Source organism: Protobothrops mucrosquamatus, unplaced genomic scaffold (genome assembly GCF_001527695.2).
Source record: "Protobothrops mucrosquamatus isolate PMUCROS unplaced genomic scaffold, P.Mucros_1.0 scaffold1974, whole genome shotgun sequence".
NCBI lineage: Eukaryota > Metazoa > Chordata > Lepidosauria > Squamata > Viperidae > Protobothrops > Protobothrops mucrosquamatus.
The window spans coordinates 95,284-119,990 of NW_015388090.1; the positions used below are offsets into that span (position 1 = coordinate 95,284).

The following is a 24,707-nucleotide window of genomic DNA, read 5'->3' on the forward strand; positions in this document are numbered from 1 at the left end:
CGGCCTCCCGCCAGAAAAACGAAAAGCCTTTGGACAAAAGGTGGAGCATTTCACCGAGCCTCCGGTCACACCCCGCTCAATCCTCGGCAAGGCCTCGTCCTCCTCCTCCTCCTCCTCGCGCACCAAAACCCCGCGAACCGCGCCACGTGTCTCCCAACCCCTTTTCTTCTCCGCGCGCCCGCGGGCAGCTCAAGCTCCACCCAGCCGGGGAGAGGAGCTTTTTCGCTGGCACGCATGCGCGCGCGATTCAGGGCCGCTCTTTCACCTATTCGTGAGGGGAAGGGTGCGTAACGAGTTGGGGGGAGGGGGTCCTCTTTTGCCTTTCCTAATTTAAATCCCGCTCCCCCTTTCCGTCTCGTGACAGGTGGGTATGATGAGTCCCACCCCTTTTTTTTTACATCAGCGCTTTGAGGGGTACCTTCGCAGCTTTCGCAGCCTTCGCAGCTTTCCCTAAGTCAGGGGTAGGCAACCTTGGCTCTTGTATGACTCGTGGACTTCAACTCCCAGAATTCCTGAGCCAGCTATGCTGACTCAGGCATTCTGGGAGTTGAAGTCCACGAGTCATAAAAGAGCCAAGGTTGCCTATCCCTGCCCTAAGTCATTTAACTCGGTGTCTCGCTCGGCGCCCCGAAAAGGGTGCGACTACGGCTCCCATAATTCCCAACCGTTTGTAATTGAAGACAGGTGCACTTTAATGGGACAGCAATGTGTGTATGTGTATGTATAGTGCAGGGGTAGGCAACCTTGGCTCTTTTTATGACTCGTGGACTTCAATTCCCAGAATTCCCGAGCCAGCATGGCTGGCTCGGGAATCCTGGGAATTGAAGTCCACGAGTCATAAAAGGGCCAAGGTTGCCTACCCCTGGTATAGTGTACACTTATATGTGTGCGTTTCATATATATGGTATCTTTTACACAGGATTACGCATCTTTTATATTCACACATTATAAAAGTCTGCAATTTTTTTTTTAAACCTTTAAAGGCAGCGCTGGTACATTTTGGTAGCTTTGGTAGAGAGGATAACATTTTTACATTGCACTCACCTCAGTTGATTGAGTTATTAGGAATCCATCAAGAAGGCTACTTTGCTTTGTCCTTGAGCAGTGTTCCTCAACCTTGACCATTTTAAGGCATGTGGACTTCAACTCCCAGAATTCCACAGCCAGCATTGCTGGCTGTGGAATTCTGGGAGTTGAAGTCCACATGCCTTAAAATGGTCAAGGTTGAGAAACACTGTCCTTGAGGCATAGGTATGCACCCCCTACTGGAAAAGATGTAGATTTGTTGATGACACAATGAAGATGGCTTGGCTTGCCCTTTTCCAGGATGCTTGTGTAGTCTAGTTTTTAGGCATGATATTTTTTTATGCAAGTATTAAACACCATTGATCCTACTTAGCTTTGCAAAAATCAAATGGAATTGGTCAGGTGTTTCCAACTTTGTGCTGTTCTGCAAAATTACTCCATTTAACTTTTAATAAGAAAGAAGAAAAATAAATAAAAAGAAAAGAAAAGAAAAAAAAAGAAGCTCATTGACTGCAAAGTCTAGCCCAGGTCTGGGAATATGCAAAAAGTCCTGTGCACAAACCAAAATAATGCATTTCTGATGTTTCGGTCCATATGCAGAATGAAATGACTTTTTTTCAGGATATGAATGAAAATGTGACTGTTTTGGGCTGAACAGATTTAGAAGGGGCAGGTTCAGGAATTCTGGGAGTTGATGTCCATGAGTCATAAAAGAACCAAGATTGCCTACTCCTGACTAGAGCATGTTTGTGGAAATGCTGACTGCAAGTACAAAGTATCAAAAATATCAGTTGTGGCTGATTGGAGGAAAGAAAGGCAATAGTTAGGAAGATTGGGAGGTAGACTGGCTGGTAGGATGTGCCATACTAGGGCATCAACAGCAGTTTCCATAGACGTAAAGGAATAGGAAAGCACTAGAAATGGAGGGCAGCCAGCACACAATTATATAGCAGAAAGATTAAGGTGTTACCCTTGCCAGCCTTCTATTGTGGAATCTCTCTGGAATCCTCCAGACTTGGTTTTGGCTGAAACCCAGCACAACCCAACATTTCCAGGTTTAGTTTCAGCTGAACTGTGGCCAGTCAGAAACAGTTTGGCAGAACTGCTGGAATGCGACAGTATATTTCAAGTTCAAAATAATACATATTTTCTGTTTTATGCTACAAAGCACCACACTCAACTGTAGCTTATATTTCCAATATTTGCTTAGCTCCCCATATAAACCATAGAGACATTCTTGGAAAATGAAAAATTGAGAATGGCTACCGTCCAGATTTCTTGGGAAATGCAGGTTTATCCCCAGGAGAACAAAAGGGAAAAAAAATCAAATACACTGAAGTGGAAAAAGCCACTCCTGGATGACTTGAGGGACTGTTAAATGAGCAAACTTACCTATTTGCCTTCTGATGAAGGGGATTCATGATTAAGCATCCCTAATTTATGAAACTATCCATAACCTGCTCTCAAAAGATCTTGGCTGCAAAGTTCATTGGCTGAAAAAAATTGCTGTAGTTTAGTGCAAACAGAAGTGCCTATGAGTCAAAAAGGAGCCATGATGCTGGTATCTAAGCTTTGCCTGTTTTGTGTGTGTGTGATGACACAGATAAAAACAAGATTTGATCAAGTTACCATGACCAACCTTTTGAGATTTTTTTTTAAACATCGCTCTGTAGATGTCCCTAGTACTAACCATGTTTGAACCCATATTTGGGAGCAGGTCTTAATTCACAATGGAGAAGTATGTACAAAGGATACTACAATAAGTGAAATGGCTTTTTAATGGCTATGTAGACACAACAAATGAGTTAATGCTACTTTATGTGGGCTGCTATCTAATGGCCATTTGGAGTTTTGCACCAGATCTGATGTATGTATACAACCTGTGTGTATATGTAAGTCTGATATAGGTTGGATAGTACATTTTAGTATTGAGAACAATTGCATTTAGATAAAAGCTATTGTAATTGTGCCATCTATTTCCTTTTTACCAAGAAAAAATAGTGTCTCAAAATACTTTCTCTCTTAAAATTAGCATAGACAGAAGTTTTTTTCAAAGTTCTATGTTGGAGTTGTTTCTTAGTTGCAAGGAATGTTAAGGCAGTACAAAATGTAATCATTCCAGTTAACTGTGCCAGCAGCTTCAGAGAAGATGGCATTCTTAATACCAGTAGTATTTAATAAGTAGAGATATATATATATATAAAATAAAACAAAAGTATTTTATATTCCCTATGAGAGAATATAGATTTGTCTTATTCTAAATTTCTCTCTACAAAACTAGACATATATACTGTAATATATAGAAAAGTTCATTTCATATAATATTCTTATGCAGAGGATTAAATAAAAATATAGAATAATAATATTGTTTGTATTTTCAAATCTTGTTTTTAACCTTTATTTTTAATGGAAGTTAAAGATATTTGAAATTAATAATACTTTCAAGTGGGCATGTTTGAGTTTCTGTCCTACAATCACTGTCCATGTTTAAATTCCTGACCTCCCCCCCCTTTTTTATCCGTTTTCTACAATGCTATTTGTAATGGAATAATTTTGCAGGTATGGCCTAGGACTACACAATACTATATATATATATATATTTCAAAATAAGTCCATTAGACACAGTAATGTGTTATGATTGAAATTATAATTTCTCAGTATCATAATGTGAATATAATTAAACAATCATACTGTTTAGTATATGTTATATTATATATTATATGTTTACTTCTCAGCAGCATGGAACTTTTATCTTGAAATTCTTCTTGAAGACTATGATGGAAAAACCTTGTGAAAATATGGTGTAGTAGTTTTGTAGTGTGTTCTCTTCATTAACATTCTGTTGGCATTTTTATGTTCCCTTGCCTGAGTTTTTTGCTGTGCTTTTGTTCTTGTATGAATAGATCCTGTTGAAAGCCAAAGTGGAGGAGAAAATTTTTCAAAGGGTGCATGAATCATTACACAGTGAGACTATAACAAAGTATCCAGGCAGCTCTACTCACCAAACTGTTCAAAGTTGACTATTAAACTTCTCAGTTTAAGGTATGTATAGCTTTTTTGCAGGACTGATATATGCATAGATAAGTTATAGTAATCAATCTGTGCTGTAAATAATGTAATAATTTAACTGGGTACCATTGATTAGTTGTATGTATAGAAGAAAGTATTTTGTCACAATCATTACAACTGAAATGTCAGGTTAAGTAAAGATCTTTTGTCATTTTTCTAGTACTTGCTGATTTTCATACCCAAATAAAACTTAGGAAACAGTATATAAATGAACAGTTATTCAGTTCATGATAAAATTAATCATTAAGAAAGTGTGCACATACATTGAAATTTACTCAAATACGATTAATAAGATATATTCCAATTTACATCAACTGTTAGAGACCACTTTTTTTAGTTTCACAGTGTAATTATTTTGTAAGGCATGATAGAAAACGGTTAAGTAATTTATCAGGATAATTAATTAAAATTAGAAATAAATTTATTAAATAATTTATTCCTTAGTCCAAAACAAATTGATGTGGAACTTAAATCTTAACACTTAAATAGGTTAAAATTTATCATCTATTAAATAAATCTGGGATGAGAAGTTAGTATCTTGAGCATTTCTATGCAATGAAATGTGTGGGGGCAATATGTATGTTAAGTGTAATATTACATAATAAAACTGAAGATACTAAAAGAAGCATGGAGCTTTGTCATAATTATTAGATTTTTATCTAACCTTAAAAAAATACATATTTCTGTTATCTCAAGGCATAGCGTGGAAAATAAATGAAACTGTATATTTTGTTATCTCTTTAAAGCATTATGACAAAGGAAGAATCTTACAGGGAAGAATTTAGTTATGATAGGATGCCAACTTTGGAGCGCGGAAAACAACAGAATGGAAGTTATGTTCCAGATATTAAATCTAGCAATCTTCAGCTCTCCAAAAAATTTCATCCTTGTTTCTTTTATAAAACATGGATTTATTCATTGCTGATGGGGGTAAGTACAAGAAATTGTTCAGATCTACTTTAGTCTAGCTAGTTACTGATTTCGTGTACATGGAAAACATACATTACGTTACATTTTCATCTATTTAACTCAGTTATAGGCAGATTAGGGCTATGTGCAGTCCTTCACGTAAAGTAATTTTAAACAGTCTGTAGAAAGGATCATTGTAACTCCTGGTAAAAGCAGAGAGTTCATTGCCTGTTGACTAAAAGGGGAAAAAAAAGCATCAAAAAGAGTAGAGAATGTCTGAATACAGTGGTTCCTTTTAGCACTTGTTACACCCTTTTTTAATTCTCTCATCTGGCATTGCCTTCAAGGAAAGTAATAGGCAGAAATTTGCTTTCAGCATGTCAATGCAATTTGGAAAAGTTATAGAGTGCAATTTTATCAGAGGGCAGAGCTGCCTATGAATTATCTCCATGATGACATGATAAATGTAAAAAGAATTCTGCAATAACAGTATTCATTCTCACAGTTTTTTTTTTCAAGAAAATGGGTGCCCTTATTATCCACAGTTCTATTATCTGTGACCGCACCTTTCATTGACTAATAAAAATACACAATACTTATGATCTGTGCTGATGGATTACCTGCACTTTTGGTGTGTGGTTGTGTTTCCAGGAGGGCTCTTGGAGTCTTTTAATATATTTCATGCATGCAGAGAATAGCATCTGTATGTTAAAGTAAATTTCAAGTTTATTTTTGTGTTTTTGTTATGTTTGTCTATTAGGCGAGAACAGAACCCATGTCAGTAACAAGGGACGTTATTTCTATATAAAAGATAAAGATAAAGAGTTTTCTTTAATATAGATGAGACTCTTTTGCTCCCTATATTCAATAATGCTGTAAGATGATTTTTGAACCTTGTGATGATGTTTTATGGTAAGTGTGGGATTGTTTGAGGGGTTGAGCTTCTTGTTCTTCTAGGGTGCTGCGTTCAGTGATCAGTGACATTTTCAGAAGGGACAAGAATGGTTTTTTTGTTTTTGCTCCTCTTTTTTTGCTTGTTTTTAAAGATAGAAATAGGAATTGAAGACGAGTACTCAGAAATGGGAATGGAAGACAGTATTCCACCATTTTTAACTTCCTCCAAAGCCCCCAAATTCTTTTTATGTGAATAATTTCAGATTTTGGTGGTAGAGATTTAAAAAATAGAAATGGGAACAATTGCCATGCCTACTTCCATTCCCATTCTTAAATTGCTGCTGCTGTTGTTGCTGAATTAAACTTGTATGCTATTCAATTGTCAATGATTCTGGGCAGCTCGCAACAATCAAAAGAAATGACAATTAAAAATCAAAGATAAAAGATGGAAGGCAGAATGAAGCAAAGGGTCTCACTTTCCCTTGCTCCGGGACCTCCATGGCTCTTATAAACAAAAGCAGGAGTGGGGGCCATCTGGATATTGGGAGAACAGAACATGCTGGTGATGATGACAACTAGGTTTGTGGAGAAAACAGAGGAAAACAATGGGGGAAGGGAATGAAAAATTGCAGCCTCATTTGGGGAGATTTAGGTTCCAAATGTCAGTGAAGTGAATTTGGAGTGCTAGTGGGCAGTAGAATGCTGGAAAGTCTCATTTAGCCTACTGGTCGGCCACACTCTGCGCTAAGTAGTTATATAATAGGAATGAAGGTGAATCATCTCCGCAATCCCAGGACTTCCTATTTCTTAGAAACATTTAGTAACATAACAATTCTACTAATACACTATAAATTATATATTGATACATGTTCATATTTAATGATAGTAATTTTGGCATTGCAAATTCTATTCCACTATTGTTACAGACTAAATTATACTACTTGCAATATTGCAGTAATAGTACAGTGGCTCTTGAATATTTTCTCTAAGCAGTTTATAAATAACAATGGCTCCAAAATATTTTGCTATAGTGGTTATATAATCAGAAAATGTAGGGAAGCTATGCATATTTAATTGTTGTATCTGTCTGCCAAGAAAACATTTATGCATATATATTCACAATGTTACTGCAATTAACTAACTAAATTTATTAAATGATTGCTGAATTTCATATTTGATAAGGGAAATATAACGGCAGAAATATCAGCTTGCTGCCTGCACATTAACAGCAGTTGCATAGAGAAGGGAAATATTATTGCTTCTGTGAATCTGTATCATGTCCTCAGTGTAAATGTCTATGGAGATTCTCAATCATCCAGGTCATAGTTGTGCCAAAGGTGCTTTTCAGAAGGCAACTGGACATTCTTGTTTCTTTTTCTTGAAAACGTTTCACTTCTCATCCAAGAACTGAAGACGAACTGAAGTTCTGAAGAACTGAAGAGTGAAGTTCTTGAAAAAGAAGCAAAATATTTTCAAGGAAAAAACCCCCAAGAAAGTCCAGTTGCCTTTGAAAAGCATCTTTGGGACATTCTCACTGTATTTCTTCAATTGTATTCTTTCTTAGTGAAATATGAATATTTTTATATTGCTACCAGAAATTATCGGCTAATAATTCTCAAATTTACATCGTTTACATAGTTCTATGGCTATATTAATCAGTATATGCCTGTCATATTTTTATATTTCAGACTTGTATTCTTGTTACTTCTGGATTTTCCCTTTACCTGGGGAATGTTTTTCCATCTGAAATGGATTATTTGCGTTGTGCAGCAGGTTCAGTAAGCATTCTGCAGCATTGCTGTGGCTCCATGGAAATGTGAATTAGAATTGCAGTTTAATTACTTAATGTTCATTAAACTTTACATATTTATGTCAAATTCTCTATATCAAAAATTATGACAATCTGTATATATATGTTTTCTTTAGCTTCCTAGCTATTGATCATTGATAAGTTATTTACCATAAAATTGCTGCATTTTTTGCCAAGTGAATACATTTTTTTTCACCCAAGCAGATATAGAGTAATCCACAATAAAAATTAGGTTATTTTATATATGCATTTCAATTAAAATAAGTCCTGCAATGAAATGTTATTATTAGCATTTTTAAAAAAAAAATTAGACTCTTTTCCCCCAAATCATGTAAATGTCCTCTGGTTCCACAAGAAATTAGAGGTGTTAGAGCTGGTGTTTTGTCATGAATATATTTTGTTGGATTAGAACTTAATGTGAACGAAATTTTACGATCAGATATTTTGGGACTGAGAAGAAGGGTTTTTGAATTTCTGCTGTAGCCCGGGAACCATTCACTCTAGGATGGAAATTATACACACGTTAATGACTGACCCCATCTATGTTCCTTTCAAAGGACCTATAAGAACTGCAACCTTTACATGGAAATAAAAGATTGATTTTTTTTGTATCTTCTTGCTATCATTACATGGATTCTTGCAGCCCAAATAATATGTGTGTGTGTGTGTGTGTGTGTGTGTGTGTGTGTGTGTTTACCAGTAGTCTCTTTAAATCATCTCATACTGTATAAAATCTCAGCAGGTGGCAGCACTTTGCTAGAGTTGTCAGGGTTTGGAAGCTAGGCAGATTAAGTCCTGCTTATGACTGCTTTGGAAGACCACCAGAAAATCTTAGGATCACAAGCTGGGCTGGATGTTGAAAAATATCCTGGAGTAAAGCTCAATACAACATTGCAAGGTTATGTCCATGTGGCCCCTAGGAGATGAGTTTGTCTTGAGGATGTCTTTATTTTTAAAGTGCAAAACTCCACGAGAACAACTAAGTTATGTCCTTGATACAAACTTTTTGTTGAAACAGCCTTGCATACTTTTTAAAGATGGTATATTATTTATTGTTTCCCCCCCAACTTAAATGAGTGATATAAAATTTCACAGTTGAAATAGAACTTGTTTTTTCTATCATATAATAAGTATCACACTAACATGAAAAATATATTATTTTTTAAGTTGTTTTCTTGTTTTTGGCCTAGTGTATTCCCTCGGCAGCAGTGAGTTTTGCCATAGCCAGAAACAAAGCTAATGTGGTAAGTTCTTTAAGTTTAGAAGGTTGAGTAGTATTATTTATGTATTATTTTATATATAAATAAGAAATGTAATATTTTTACCATTTTTACAGATACCTGATTTTCAGTTTCTGTTTGTTTCAACATTTGCGATTACAACAACATGTTTAATTTGGTTTGGATGCAAGCTTGTGTTAACACCTACAGCAATAAATGTGAGTTGTAAACAACAAATATGGAACATTTGAACAAATCAAGTGTTCACAGCAAAGATTTGCTGTGCATTTGTGACCATTAAATAAAGGCTAGATAAAATACAATTGTTTATCAATAGAATACAGTCAGTAATTTGCATACACTTGTATGTTTCATTAAAATTAATTGAAGTTAGGAACTCAAGCAATTTTTCATACACATTTCAATTATATTGAAGCATGACTAACTTATTTTCTAACCCAGACTTTCTGCTCAATATCCAATTTCTTTACCAAGTAAACTTTTATTATTTTACTTGCAGATGAGTTAATGTGCTAGGGTTGTTTTACTACATAGTAAATTATGATTTGTATCTGATGGCCAGTGCGAGAGGATGGTTCATAACATATGTGTTCTGGCTCATTAGAGGTTTTGCTGGTAGTTTTGCAAAGTATGGGTTGATATTAAGATCCTCCTTTTCCCCTTTACTGGTTCTCAGAGACCATTTTAAATCAATCTGTCTAACAAAAGCCAGTAGCAAACTTTAGTCCTTTCAAGTCATTAGGCTTGAAAGTGCCAGGAGTCATCTTAAAAAATGTATTTAGTTTAAGCCTAATATCCAACCCTACAGTTTATGGATTCTTCTCAAATGGTCATGTGCCATCATCTTAGGTCTCTTCAATTCAAATTCTGAAGGTTTTTGGGGCTTTCACTTTGGCCAGGTTGTATGCATTAGATGCACAGAACTCTATTTCTGTGGGGATGGTATAAAAAAAAAACCCTTCCTTTTTTTTTTTTAGCAATGCTTATGTCCCTGAGGAGATAAATGGCTCTGTGGAATCCCTAAGCCATATGTTCCTTCATTGTTTTCTCTACAAAGATTTAAGGAAGATATATATCAGTGGTGGCGACCCTATGGCACGGGTGCCAGAGGCGGCACTCAGAGCACTCTCTGTGGGCACTTGCGCTGTCGCCCCAGTCCTAGGCCTTCAGTTGGGTTTTATAAAACCTTTTCGCTTTAGGCCTCCACCACTATGTACAAAAAAAAAAAAAGGTTCAATCAATCAGTCAATTTCAACTTCTCGCGGAAAGAAATCTTGCAAAGTTGGAATTGATTGATTGAACTTTTTAGTCCCACCCAGTCTGCCGTTACTACCGCAGCCACGCCCACCCAATGAGCCACACCCACCCGGCACCTGACGATGCATAAGTGGGTTTCGGGTTGCAATTTGGGCACTCGGTCTCTAAAAGGTTTGCCATCACTGATATATATTTTTATCCCATTTTAAAAATCGACTCTGGGAGAGAGCACAAAATCTGTCTGATCCATTCTCCAGACATCTAAATTCTGCCATCCAACTAGTTTTTAGGAAAGACATTAAAACCTGGTTATCCCTCAAGGACTGAGATATTGAAAGTCTGCCTCCCCCCTCCCCGGGCTTTGGAATATTTGTCTAATGTAATTGATATTACTGTTCACATATGTAAATATACTTGAATTTTTTAAATTGTAATTTTGTTATTATTTTAACCTGAATTATAGATGATGGATATATATATGCCCTTCAAAATTGTCAGCAACTAGAGCAATGTATAAGTAAATAAACAGATAAATAGCATGATATTTTTGAAAATAGCTGGATTCCTACATTATGTTAAAACATATACAACAATTTTATCAATACACTTAATGTTAATATAAATTATTTAAAACATTTTACTGACAGATAAATTTCAACCTGATTCTCCTGATTCTGCTAGAGGTTTTCATGGCAACTACTGTAATAATATCTGCTAGATCTAATGAGGAATGCTGCAGGAAGAAAAGAGTAAGGCTGACTTTTAGTATTTTTAATATAGTTTTTATATATGTATGTATGTATGTATGCATGTATGTATGCATTTATTTATTTATTTTGCATGCTGTCTATCTAGCCTGAGGCAATTCTGCCTTATTTCAATATATATTGTATACCCCTTTTTCCAAATGAGAATAATTTGTTTATTTGTATATAATGATTCGGAGAATATATTCCCTGTTAATTAAAACAATATAGTCAATATTCTCTTCTGTCTATGCTATTGGAACTTGCTCTTTGAGTCACACTTTCTTTAAAATATAACTTATAGAAACATATGATAACCATTTCCTCTAATTTCTATAATTTATATATATATTATATTTTTGTGTACAACTATGGCTGACCTTAAAATCAGAAACTTGCTTTTCTTTTGAAATAATGCATTTTTCTTAAATGTAAAGTCCACAACCATATTGTAATTTTACAAGAAATTCTGTCTTAATCATTTTGTTGTGAATGTATTTGTGTATCTCAAACCTCACATAATACAACACTAGCAATATCTGTAGTTATGCTAGCATGCATATATGTATGTGTGTGTGTATATATGTATCTATACACAGTATATACAGTGTATACATAATTTAGTGTTTGTGCATTTTGAAATATTATAAGGAGGCTGTGATCTGTATTTTGCTCATAATTTTTCAGTGGAACAAAGTTACAGTTTTAAATCATATCTTCTACTTAACCAACCAAGATTGAGTCTAGAGATGCCTTATGTGAGGCAGGGCACTTATTCTGTGAGGGAAAAAAATGTAAAGCTTCAGTCCAAAGCATTGAGAAAGTTCTTGCAAAATATATCAGTATGCATTTTTTAACCAAATCTACTAACAAAATGTTTTGAAAGTTATATATAATGGCTTGCAATACCTCAAAGTACATGCTTGCATTAAAACATTCTTGCTTCACTGTTTAGCCAAATGGGTTTTTAAGGTGACTTACAGCAATCTTTATTATAACAATACCGACCTGAGATTTATAATTTTAAAACAGGTAGAGGAAAAGTAGGGAGAGGGCAGGGAAAGAAGGTCAGACATCTTTTGAAAAAAAAGCATTCTTATTAGTGTTCAACAGGAAAGAATAAGCTTTCTGGAATGGCTGCCAACTGGGAAGTATTAAGTAGGTATGAAACAGCTTCTTCTGCTCTGCAGTTACTTGTGTTAGAATAGTTGTTGCCAGATGATAGCTGTTATAACATAATGTTATAACAGCCAACTCCATAGTGTTCCTCTAGGGTTTGTGGAATAGTTATATTGAACAATCCACTGTCACAGTTTCTTAGACTAGTGCATTTCTGAACATCCAGTTTTGTGTCTTAATTTTGTCTCACAGATTTTTTTTTTCAAGACTGTTGCTTTCAGATTCTGAATAGTCATCCGACCTTAAAGAAACTATTATCTTGATCACATTTGGAATATTTTCCACTAGCAGGCATACTTTGTAAGAAACATACAATTCTGTTTAAACATTCCTAAGAGCCTTCTAAAGGCTGTATAGAAAATATGTGCGATTTTTATTCATGTATTGATGATGTTGATGAAGAATGGATCATGTTCATATTTACCACAAAACATGAATATGCACGATGCCATGATTTTAAACATAAGAACCTTCTTTTCTCAATATATTCATACTATATGGTAAAACATTAACAGTATAATTCTGTCAATAGCTTCAGTAGATTGTTAATGTTTGATATTGTTGCTTTCTTATTTTGATCATATTTTCCCTTTTAGACAATTATTTATGATACTACTAGCACATTGAATAATGTCAACTTCCCAATACGGATCCTAAAATCTTATTCGGTAAGGAAATTATATTATTGTTCTTGAGGAATCTTTTAGGACTTTGTTACTATAATCAAATTCCAATCATATTATTATTTTTTAAAGGTGGTAGAAGTAATTATTGGAATTTCTGCAGTGTTTGGAGGAATAATTGCCTTGAATATGGATGTGCTAATTTCTGGCCCATACCTTTCGGTCACTTTTTTTTGGATCTTAGTTGCTGTAAGTAGCACTCAATTGAATATAGCTTATTTTTATTTTCATTTCAAACTCTTGTTAACAATGAACAATTACTGTCATATCCTTTTATACTATCTGTAAACTACCTTTAATATTTCCAATAACTTGTCTCTACAAATATGATTGGAGGACATCATTGAATCCCACTGTACAACAAAGTAATAAAAAGGAATCCTTATCCTTTGTAGGTAATTTCCATCTATTTTTAATTTACTTGAAACTCTTGTCTCAAAAAGATGTACAATGTTTGGGAATGAGACTTGAAGCAAATAATATATAGCTTGTTAAATATATATTTTGATAGTAAACAAAATTAATTGCTTCATATATGAGTTAGATATAGTATCTTCCCACGATGGAAAGCCAATAGGAGATTGGCTGGGAGAATTTCCCAGGCTATGGATGCTGAAAATGTCAGCAAACAACAGTCACACCCAGCACTAGGCATGAGATTCACCAAGTGGCCTTCCATTAAGCAATGAGAGACATACAGGTAACCCTTAACCTAGGATCACAATTGGGACGGGAATCTTGATGGTTGAATGAAGTGGTTGTTAATCAAGACACATGTGCCTGCTTTGCTCAGTGACCACAATCCTGGCATTCCCAGTTGCAATAGTTAAGTGATCTTGTAGGATGTTAAGTGGACAGTGTCCCAGAGAAGCAGTGTGGGATGCTTCAGTGGTAGAGGAGACCTTGGGAGTCTTGGCTCAGGAACTGAAAATCCTCCACTCTGAAACTCAAACAGGATTTGAGCAAAGATACACTTGTGAGTGGCCTGCATTGGGTCTTCCAGGGCCTCCCCCACCTGCCTGAGGCACTCCACATTCTTTACTTTACTGCACTGTCTTGCTGCACTCTGCTTGGATTTTGGTTCCCTCTGTCTCTGGGGGCTGGCTGAAAGAGTTGCCTGCTGAAGAATTCAGCTTCACTCCCTTCATGTAGGGAAGGGAACTCCTTTGGTGGGATGCAGGAATGTAGTGCAGATTTTTAATATTTGAGTTCATTTCTGCACCTCACCAAAGGAGTTGAGATCGCCTCCGTATGCAGAAGGGAACTCGTTTCGCAGGATGCAGGAATGGAGGTTGTTTCTATACCCTCTCAAAGGAATTTGGCTCCCTTCAGCAGGCAGTTGTTTTAGCCATCCCCCAGAGATGAGAGGGAATCCTCTCGGCAAATGGCAGCAGATTGCAACCTTCCCTGCTGACTTCCCCATTGACTTTCTGGGGGAAAAGCCAGCAGAAAAGACTTCAAATATGATCATATGATCATGGGGCCCTTGACAACTGGTCATATGTTTGAACAGGATATCAAGCACTCAGATTGTGATCGCATGACCATGGGGGTGGGTGGCGGTGCAGTCATCCTTTCCATGGCCATCGTAATTCCAAATCACCAAATGAATGGTTGTAAGATGAGAGCAATCTGTAGTCAGTTAAAACATAAGATTTTAAGAATGGACTACACTTCATTTGCATAGAGGGCAATCTGTTGTTGGAAGTGGCTTCAGTCTTTGTATATAATAAAGATTCATTCTTAGTCCATAGCATGTCAAGAATAGAAAAGCTTCAACTAGGCATGAGATTTTTTTTTTCTCTGAGCTTGGGTACAAAAACCAAAGTTGTGAATGTACATCATAGAAGGATCTACTGTTCTCTTGAAGTATAGCTTTCAATGGTTCTTACTCTGAACATTTTGTCATATTTATTTATTTTTCTTAGTGTTTTCCCAGTGCTATTGCAAGTCATGTTGCTGCTGAATATCCAAGCAAATGCTTGGTGAGTACATTGTTAAAATAATTAAATGGTAACAGATAGTAGCCTCTAAATCATTTAAACCAAACTCTGTATTAGTCTTGTGGTTTTTACCTCAAATGTATTTTCTGTTTTCATACAATGCCCAACTGGGAAACACTTTTATTTGGGAGATATCGTAGGATGCCTATTGGCCCAATAAAGGTATTGCTGAACTATTTGAGATCTTCCTTTTCACTGAGCAAAAAGTTATCTTTTTATTTCATAAAATTTAAGAAGATAACTTAATGGACCATTATTGGGGCCATGTGGAAACTGATCTCACAAGAATTGCTGAAGAAAATGGCTGAACGGGATTTTATACAATTAAACAATGTGTCCAAATGTGATTAATGGGACAAAATGGTTTTATATTTTTTCATCTTCAAACATTTCAGTCTCCGTTTCTTGTAACTCTTTAGAATCGTAGTACTTGTTTCTGTTCTTCAGTTCTTATTCAATGTACAGTTTCAAACTTCATTATTTTTATTTTCAATCTGTTCTTTTGCATGGCTCCATTGTTACATTATTAGTTATGCATCTCTTCTGTAATTTATGTTATGATGGACGCTAGCAGGATATTGTCAAAAAAAATCAAAATGGCAATTGCAACAGTCTAATTGAAGCCCTGCTCCTTTCAATATGTATGCAATGTAGATGCACGTACAAAAGGAATGGGATTTTGACTGGGCTGTCCTGAATGCCAATTTGACTTGTTTTATTCCTCCCCACACCTTGCCCTGACATCACTGACATATTAAAAACAGGGACACCTTAAATAATTTAATAGCATATGCAAAACAGCATCCATTGCGTGCTCAGGTATGTACAGGCTTGCAAGCTGAGTAAAGTACTAGTCCAGTCACAATGTATATTATTGTACTTCCTTGTCATCCATTGAATGATTGCTGTCAGAACTTCAATTGAGCTTAGTACTAAGTCCTGATTCCTGTTTTCAGCCACTTTGTAGCTTTGAATATACATTTTAATATAATATCTGAAATATTTATGTGTTAATTTTTAATATTCATTGGTAATTTCTCTATGATTATAGCTTAATTAAAATATTTGTGTAAATAAAAATAATAGTATAACACTTCTGATGACATAAAAAGGCACACATTTATGGATATTTCTTCTTTGCAACTGTATTTTTCACAATTTTATCTTTAATTTAGGTGGAAGTTCTTATTGCCATAAGCAGTGTTACATCACCCTTGTTATTCACAGCTTCAGGATACTTGTCTTTCAGTATAATGCGCATTGTGGACATGATTAAAAATTATCCACCAACAGTTCAAGTATGTTTTATTTTTTTAGCTATTAATGCATAATAAGCTTTTATGAATATTGTATATAGGTCATAATATTCTGTGCAAATAACTGATTTGTAATGAAAGAAATTCTGTGATTTATTAAAACGAATGTGATTTTAAAGCATTTTGAAACAGAAGTAGCAATTCATAGAACGTTGTGTATTATAAGGATTTTGGAGATTACAATTAGAAAATGTGAGCTAGGAACTAAAAGGACAGAAAATCAAAAATGAAAAGTTGAAAACATTTAAATTAACCAGAAAATAGTTGGCTGCAGGTCTACTAGTTAACACAGAATTTTAGAGAAACTGATGGAGACCAAGTCAAGACTAGTGAACATGGAATTTATTGTTTTTGTAATGTTTTAGAGATATTTATCAGTTGATTGAAATCAATTTATGTATCAACAGGGAAAATATTTGCATATTTGCATACTGCCAAAGACATTCATTTCAGGAAAGAATTTCAATCACTCACAAGTTTCTTCTTGTCAGCCGTGGTAACATGTGCTAGTATTTCTAACCACAGATGTCCAATGTAAATGTTTTAGACACAAGAATTAAATTTTAGGAAAGTGTATTCATAATTTTTAAATATGTTACTATATGAAACCTACATTTGTTCAGGTAAAGAAGGGTGTTGCCTGCACCAAAGCTTATTTATCTGGGTTTTAATGACCCTGTTAAAAAGAACAAATTTACTCCTAGTTTGTCTTTCTTGGATTAAACATACTATAACACTGTGTTGCAGAATTCAGAATTCTGTAAGAAACTAAAGATAAGCCACTACTTTATTTTCTACAGGATAGAAGCTCTTTTTTTGTTTTCAAAGACAAACTAAAAGACAATCTAAATGTTCAATTTAACATGTAACAACACAAAGGTTTATATATGTATATGCATATGTGTGTGTTTATAGTATGTAAAGATTGATGAGTCCTTGTATTTCATACTTAGTAAACTCTTGCTAAGAAATGATAACAAAAGATATTAAATTAGCCTTTAGGAATACGAAAATTCTTAATTATGCAACTTGAAAAATGAATGATCTTTGAATCTCAATTGCTATGTATAGAATTGCTAGAGCCTAATACACCCCTCTAGAGCCAGTTTGATGTAGTCATTAAAGTTTCAGGCTAAAAACTAGGAAACTGTAAATTTTAGAGTTGCCTTAAGCACAAACCCAGTTGGGGGACCTTGGGCCAGTCACTCTCTCTTACCCTAGGTAGTAGACAAGAAGAAACCACTTTAAAAAATATAATTAAAAAAACTGCAGGGACTAGTCCAGACAGTCACCAAGAATCAACTCAAAGGCACCAACTAAATCAACCAAAATGCCTCTAGCAAAAATGACATTTTGAGATAGAAAAGTACATAATGTTCAGGATAATTAAAACTTGTTTTATATATCTGTTATTTTTAGCAGTCTTATGATGTGCTGCTCTTGCTTCTAATGCTGATGCTGTTAGTTCAAGCATTTCTGACAACTGGGACAGTCATACTCTGTGTAAATTTTAAAGCAAAAATGAAAATGCATGATTCGTTATGGGTGGGGCCACTAACAAACAAACAAGAATACAAAACAACAGAGGTGAGCAATATTTACAGATTAAATTTCATAAAAGAATATTGTTAATAATTTAAATCTTATTGCTCCCAAAATTGTTGAATGGTGGTATCCATGTACAGCTTGACATAATTATTCATTAAAATGTGCAGAATATTTTACATCTACAATTCTTTTTGACATGCATGTGTCAATATCTAGCAACTTCATCTGTTTCATAGATCAATCCCATAAGAATACCTTAAAATGTTTTATGCAATTATATCTAATGGTACTACATGCATCATAGCTAAAGAAATATATCTGTGCACTTATTGCCTCATGTATTTATGAATCAAACAATACAGGGCAGATTCACACTTACATTTTTTCTGTATCTTTTTAATGTAGCAGAAGGCCTGAAACAGTGGTGTATAGAAAAGGATTTAAAGCATTTCTTAAATGCTATTTTATAAATTGAATTGGCATCCTGAAATTTACTTTAATTTGCCTCGGGAAGAAAGCTGACATTTGTGCTTCAAAATTAGAGCAAATAGAAGGTTTGTTCAGGAAAATAGTAGAAAAAGTTAAAATTCTCTTGTGGCCCTGATGAAACTGATGAATTAGGGAGTTATGGTATTTATAATGATGGAAATATGTAATCAATTTATCTAACTCATTAAATCATGACCCATTATTATTATGGATTCTTCTGCATTTTGTTCTGTGTTCCATTCCTTGACATCTTTTTTTTTTGTTTTAGGTCTCCAATAACAGCATGAAGGATTTTGACAAAGAGAAAGCTTGGAAAGCTGTTGTAGTGCAGATGGCTCAGTAATCTGCACTTGGGAAACTGAACCAGGGAAATTGTAGGGCTAAATAATGTTTGTATACAAGGGCTGTGGTATTAAATGCAAAGCAACTAATTTCATAGCAACTCCATTGACCAGAATGGCTTGAAAACAATTCTTGCATCAGAATATTTTCAATAAACAATAACATCCTTTAAAAGTAATAGATTGTTCTAATAGTACACGTATTTGATTTTAGTTCATCTTGATTTCAGTAACTTTTTTTCTTTACAAACTGTGGTTTTAAACAGTACCATTGTTAATTAAATATTTTGACCACATGAACAGTTAATGCAATTAGTTTTGTTATTGCAAGAAACTAATATAATTGCTGGTATTTAACTGGTATAAAATTTTAAGCAAGTTTGTAACAAATATATTTTACCTGTAATCTTTTGCTGATTGTTTTTTTAAAAGTTAAACTTGTTTTTACTTTTGGATAAAATAAAAATCTTTATTGGAAACCAATTCTTCTCATTGGATTGATGTTGCTTTAACTAAAATCACAGAAATATCACAATTTCTGATAGATGTCACTTGTAGATGTGATCACAGGAACACATAATGCTTCATTCATAGATTATACAAGACAATAATGTGGTTTTCACATAGTGTAATCTATCAAAAGAAGAAAATGAATAAAGTCGTGTTTGGTTAGGGCAGAAACCCAGAAATCTGTAAGTCTGAAATCATGAGGTTATTGAGTGCAGTAAATGATTATGCATGTTTTTGATTTACTTTTGTGTTCAATCTACTACTTTGATAAATGCTCAAGAATATAAGGCAGAATCAGCTAAAAGGAACCAGGATTTTTTAAAAACGTTGATAATTTTGAAATATGACTTGTTTCTACTTTAGCTAACAACTTTGATTAAAAAAATACAGCCACAATTGTCAGTGGGAATTGGGACTGTGGAGATCTAGCCATATTTTTAGATGAGTCATTTTCTTTTTGTGGTTTCTAAAGTAGTAACAGGTTTCTTTCATTTGTCATGAAATTTCAAATCATTTGTCATCCTGGAAAGAAGTATCAGGCTACAGCCTATTGATTTTGTATTACACAACTTTATGGGGGTCTTAAAACTGAAACAGCTTCAGTGTTCAGAGTTTTTCACCTTAATTATCCATTTCTGTACCAAATTCTATTTTTAATACGATGGTCTTATAATAGTTCAGTACTAATATATGGTAATATATTAAAAAAGCTAATGTTGATAGCTGGAAAATATCTGACCCTCCTGACTGATGTATGGATTATGTCCAAGAAAGCAATAAGAGAGTATGCTAACCAAACTTACACTCCAGTTATTTTCATGGCTCAGATGTCACTTTTGAAAAAGGTAATTCCTGGGTCCCAGTCATCCCTAACTCCAGTGATAGAGAATGTGAGATAAGGCCTTAGAGCAGTGGTCCCCAACTCCTGGTCCATGGACCGGTACTGGGCCGCGGCATGCCAGGTACCAGGTCACACAAACAAGCAAAGCCCCATCCACAGGATGCAGGCAGCACACAAAACCATGCCCCCCTGTGGTCCGTGGAAAAACCTTTCTCCATGGAACTGGTCCCTGATGCCCAAAAGGCTGGGGAACTCTACCTTAGAGGATAAGTAGTGTCAATTGACAAAGGCAGCACTTTTTGATATTCTGCTTTCAAATCAGAGAAAATCTTGCTGAAAATAATGAGAACTCTAAACTGTGCACAGAAATGAACTGGAAAATACACAGTTTAAACAAATTATATTATGCGAAAAGAGTAATGATGTCTGATGCACTTTATACTTCGTAATCATTAGAATTTAATTATAGAAGATGCTGTGTCTATCTGATTTTTCTAAACAGTAGCAATTATAGTAGTAATAACGGGATCAAATGTTTATATTACAGCCTGCTCCTGGGTTTGAAGTACTGTATATGTACATTCAAAAGAAAGAAAATGCTAAAAGCATCAGTAGTATCAGACAAATTTGTTCTGGAACTCAAAAAAATACGAATAAAGTATAAAACAATCAGTCATGAATAAACTTAAACATGGACATTCTTAAATATGGTCATAGGCGTCTTACTTCAACAATATTTAGAACAGGTAGTCCTTGACTTACAACAATCGCTTAGTGACTGTTCAAAGTTATAATGGCAACTGAAAAAATGACTTATGAACATTTTTCACACTGCAGCATCCCCATGGTCATGTCATTTACATTTGGACATTTGACAGCTGACTCACATTTATGACAGTTACTGCGTCCAGGGTCATATGATCACCTTTTGCGACCTTCTGACAAGCAAAGTCAATAGGGAAACCATATTCACTTAACAATGGTGCTACTAAATTAACAACTGCAGTGATTCATTTAACAAATATGTCAAGGAAAGTTGTAAAATGGGGCAAAACTCACTTAACAAATTTCTCATTTAGCAACATAAATTTTGGGCTCAATTGTGGTTGTAAGTTAAGAATATGACAATGAAGGTCTGAATGTGTACTAACAAAAAACAAGACAAAACCCTAAATCAAAACAAATTCTGGTTTATCATACCCCTTTTTTATGTTACATCATAAATCTCTTACAGGAAAAGAAAGAAAAGTGTGTAGAAGTTTAACTAATTTTTGTATCAAACATTCCAAAAATGTTTCTATGTGCTAATGAATTCATCTCAAATGCTAGATGAAAACTTTGAAAGCAGAATGAAGGTTTCTGCTGCAGAAGACAAGTTTAATAATTACGGTAACATGAAGAATATACCTTTCCAGTTACAGTAATAGCCAGCAACAAAAACACAAACTTCTGTATCAAAATTAAGCATTCCTCAACAGGATATTGGTAATCCAATGTGTAACAACTGATACTTGTGCAATATTACAAAAACAGTCCTAGAGTATGGATTATGGACTTAGAAAGGAATCAAGCCAGGATTGGAACAGGTGTGATGAAAAAAAATGCTTAGATGCGTGTACTGTGGGCAGCAAGGAACATGCGTTTGAAATTGAGCTGATTCATACTTTAATATACTTGTGCAATTCCTATTCCTTTTCAGGATTCTTAATACAAAACTGTGTAACAATGCATTTATTGCCACCGAGACTGGATCTTAATCACTAAAAAAATAATAATCCATAGTTTACCCCTTTCACAAATATGTTTGCTTTATGTACAATTCCCTACCCACAATGCACAAGGTTGCATGCCTACAGAGGTCACAATGGTAGTTAGGTGTAAGGAGCAATGTAACCCTTTGTAAGGGGAGGATTAAAGGAGAAGTCTCAGGTGTCACCAGGTAGAGGACCTCAGCTGCTTCCAGGAGGGTAAGACAAAATGGAAAGCGAATAGCCAGAATGCCAATCTAGGGGCCCTTTTGAAAGTCTAGTAAGTACTTGATAATGAAAGAAAGATGACATGAAAAAAGAGACTGATTGACTACATATTCCTAGGATATGCATCAGAACCTTGTAAAATGATTTAGCAGCTCAGGTATTCATGAACGACAAATTACACTTTGGGTTTTTCATATCAATTCACATAAATGGTGTGGTTAAGCATAAACAGGGTTTCCATTTGTTTCTAGTGATAATATGTATTGATGGTACATATTGTTTGGAAGTAACTAAAGATGATGTTTGCTTCTCCTGACAACCATGACAGATCAGTTTAAGGACTACAAGTAAAGTATTCCATGAAAACCATATGTTTAGAAGTTCACAGTTAAAATCATATATTTGGTAGTGGACAGAAAAGTTAAGGAGAGATTTAGCCATACCTTAAAAAAGGATTTTTTAAATATTTCATTTTCTTGAATAACTGCTGCTTGTACCTTTTGGTTGAAATATAGTATTAAGGTTGTAATATTTCTCCATTGGCAGGACTGTGACAAAACAGTGAAGCAACAATGACAGGATGAACCGGCTTCATGTAGAAAGAAAATCTAAAAACGAAGAAACAAAACATGAAGGAGAAAATAGTTAGTGTTTACAAATTACAGCACTGGGGTTTATTAATGGGGTTGTGGGAAGGGGGGTATTAAAAGCAAAACAGGGAAATGACTGGATAATTACATGACCCTTAAAAGATCATCCCCTTCAATTCCACACTCAAAGTCAGAAACCTGATTTCAACTTCAGAGGGAAATATCTGATCTTCTGTCTCACTTCTGTGTCATTTAGTGCAGGTAACACTTCCCAAGATCAGAAAAAGGGGGCATATCCTGTTAGATAGCAGGAAATGAAGGAATTTGGTCAGGGGAAAATTTAGGCTAGTTGTTCCTTTGATCTAAATACAAATCTTCCCACTGATTGCAAGAGAAGATAAAAAATTCTAAATTCCTTTAGGAGGATGGGGAGATACTTGTATCCTTCATTTCCATCCTTCAAAGATACAGTTGGCAAAGTATTAAGATGTTGAATACTCTGTTGTCAGAATGCTCTGATCTATACATAAAATGGTATTTCCATGTCACTAGCAGTTCAACAGATTTTATTTTATGCGTTTAAGTCAGTCTTGACTCCTGGTGACTGTCTGGACAAGTCCGGTCAGTTTTGTTGGCAAGATTTTGAAAGTGATTTGTCTTAGGGCTGAGAGTGAGTGAGTGGCCCAAAGATCCCAGCTGGCTTTATGCCTAAGACAGGACCAAAATTCATGTTCTCTGGTTTCTAGCCTGATACCCTAATCATTCTCTAAATGGTATCTTTTTGTAGCAAGAGAACCAACCAATAAGAACTAATCCTAATTAATATATTTATTATTCACCTGCTGTGGTGAAGTAGTCTTATTTCACTGCTTCAGTAAGATGAATCAGGAATCAATGAATCCCATGAAATTCTATTTCTGACTCCTTTTTACTATTGGTATTCTAATAACCATCAGTTCAACTCCTTTAAACTATATCCAGAGTTGAACTTGGTTAATGGGCTTTGAAGAAGTAAGGCAGAAAGTAGGGTATCAGAGTAGAGTGAACTTTTAAACATTGGTGTTGGAGAAGATTCCTAAGAAAAAACACTGATAACCAAGAAAACAAACAAATGGATCAAATCAACCAGAGTTCTCACTCAAGGTGCAAATAATCAGATTCAAATTATTATATTTTAGACATGTTATGCAAAGACTTGGAGAAGTCTATAATGCTCATAGACTCATTAGGCTGGGAGGGATCTTGGATGTCCTCTAGTCTAAGAAAAAAGTGGCAGGAAACGAGGTGATTAGCATCAATGTGGTTGGACTCAATTGTAGCAGCACTATGTGCACTGTTGGAAGACATGAAGGACCAGGTTGGGAACAGATCCACCTGGATATGGTGAGTAAGAGTTCATACCATCTTGATAGCACATAATCAAACTAAATATAGCTGAAGACATAAACTCTTACAGTGAACTCCAACCTACTTTCTACTTTGGAGTAAGTTTATCAGAATCCTTAATTATGTAGTATAGAGTATCATAGAATCATAGAGCTGTGAGGGATTGTGGAGGTCTTTTAGTCTAACCTTCTGCCCAGGGCAGGAGTCCTTATTCTATCCTGTACAAATAGTTGTCTAATCTTAAAAAAACCTCAGTGATGGAGAACCCAAGCAAGCTGTTCCACTGACTAATTGTTCTCACTGTCAGGAAATTTATCCTTAGTCCCAGTTTGGATCTTCCTGTGATAAGCTTCCACTCATTGCTTATTGTACTGCCTTCATTGCTCATTGCCTCTTGTACTGCCACTCTTTCCTGTGACAGCCTTTCAAGTATTAGAAGATGGCTATCATGTCACCTTTAATCCTTTTCTTCTAAGGCTAAACATACCTAGTTCCCGTAGCCATTCATTATACAGTTAGCTTCCAGACCTCTTATCTTTGTTACTCTTCTTTAACTCTTTCTAGGTCCGTAGCATCTTTTTTGTATCATGGCAACCAGAACTTGATGCAGTATTCCAAGTGTGGACTATTAGTGCAGTACTATCAGTTCTCGTGATCTTGATTCTATTCCTCTGCTAATGCAGCCTAGGACTGCATTGATTTATTTTGGCAGCTGCAGCTCACTGCTGGATCATCCTTAAGTGGTAGTCCACTAGGACATCTAGATTCCCCTCAGAAGTACTACTGTTGAGCCAGGTACTGCCTAGTCTGTGTCTGTGCATTTGGATTTTCCTGCATAAGTGGAGGAACTTACTTTTCTCACCACTGAACTGTATCTTGTTGGAAAGGGCTGA

General features: G+C 35.2%; 2 protein-coding genes across 2 annotated transcripts in view; both read left to right on the plus strand.

The window, feature by feature from the left end:
* Nucleotides 1–4,002: 4,002 nt before the first annotated feature.
* MLC1 (modulator of VRAC current 1) lies at nt 4,003–18,874 on the plus strand. Its single transcript, XM_015823750.1, has 12 exons — nt 4,003–4,068; nt 4,842–5,025; nt 7,587–7,676; nt 8,899–8,952; nt 9,045–9,146; nt 10,854–10,955; nt 12,728–12,799; nt 12,887–13,003; nt 14,743–14,799; nt 15,993–16,115; nt 17,553–17,720; nt 18,439–18,874. Exons 2-12 carry the CDS (start codon nt 4,846–4,848, stop codon nt 18,511–18,513), a joined length of 1,140 nt encoding a protein of 379 aa, XP_015679236.1. The 5' UTR covers nt 4,003–4,068; nt 4,842–4,845; the 3' UTR covers nt 18,514–18,874.
* Nucleotides 18,875–22,418: 3,544 nt separating this feature from the next.
* TTLL8 (tubulin tyrosine ligase like 8) overlaps nt 22,419–24,707 on the plus strand; it is a 39,320-nt gene continuing 37,031 nt past the window's right edge. Inside the window, exon 1 of the mRNA XM_029285631.1 lies at nt 22,419–22,482. Within this exon, the coding sequence (XP_029141464.1) occupies nt 22,419–22,482 (64 nt within the window). The remainder of the gene's footprint in view (nt 22,483–24,707) is intronic.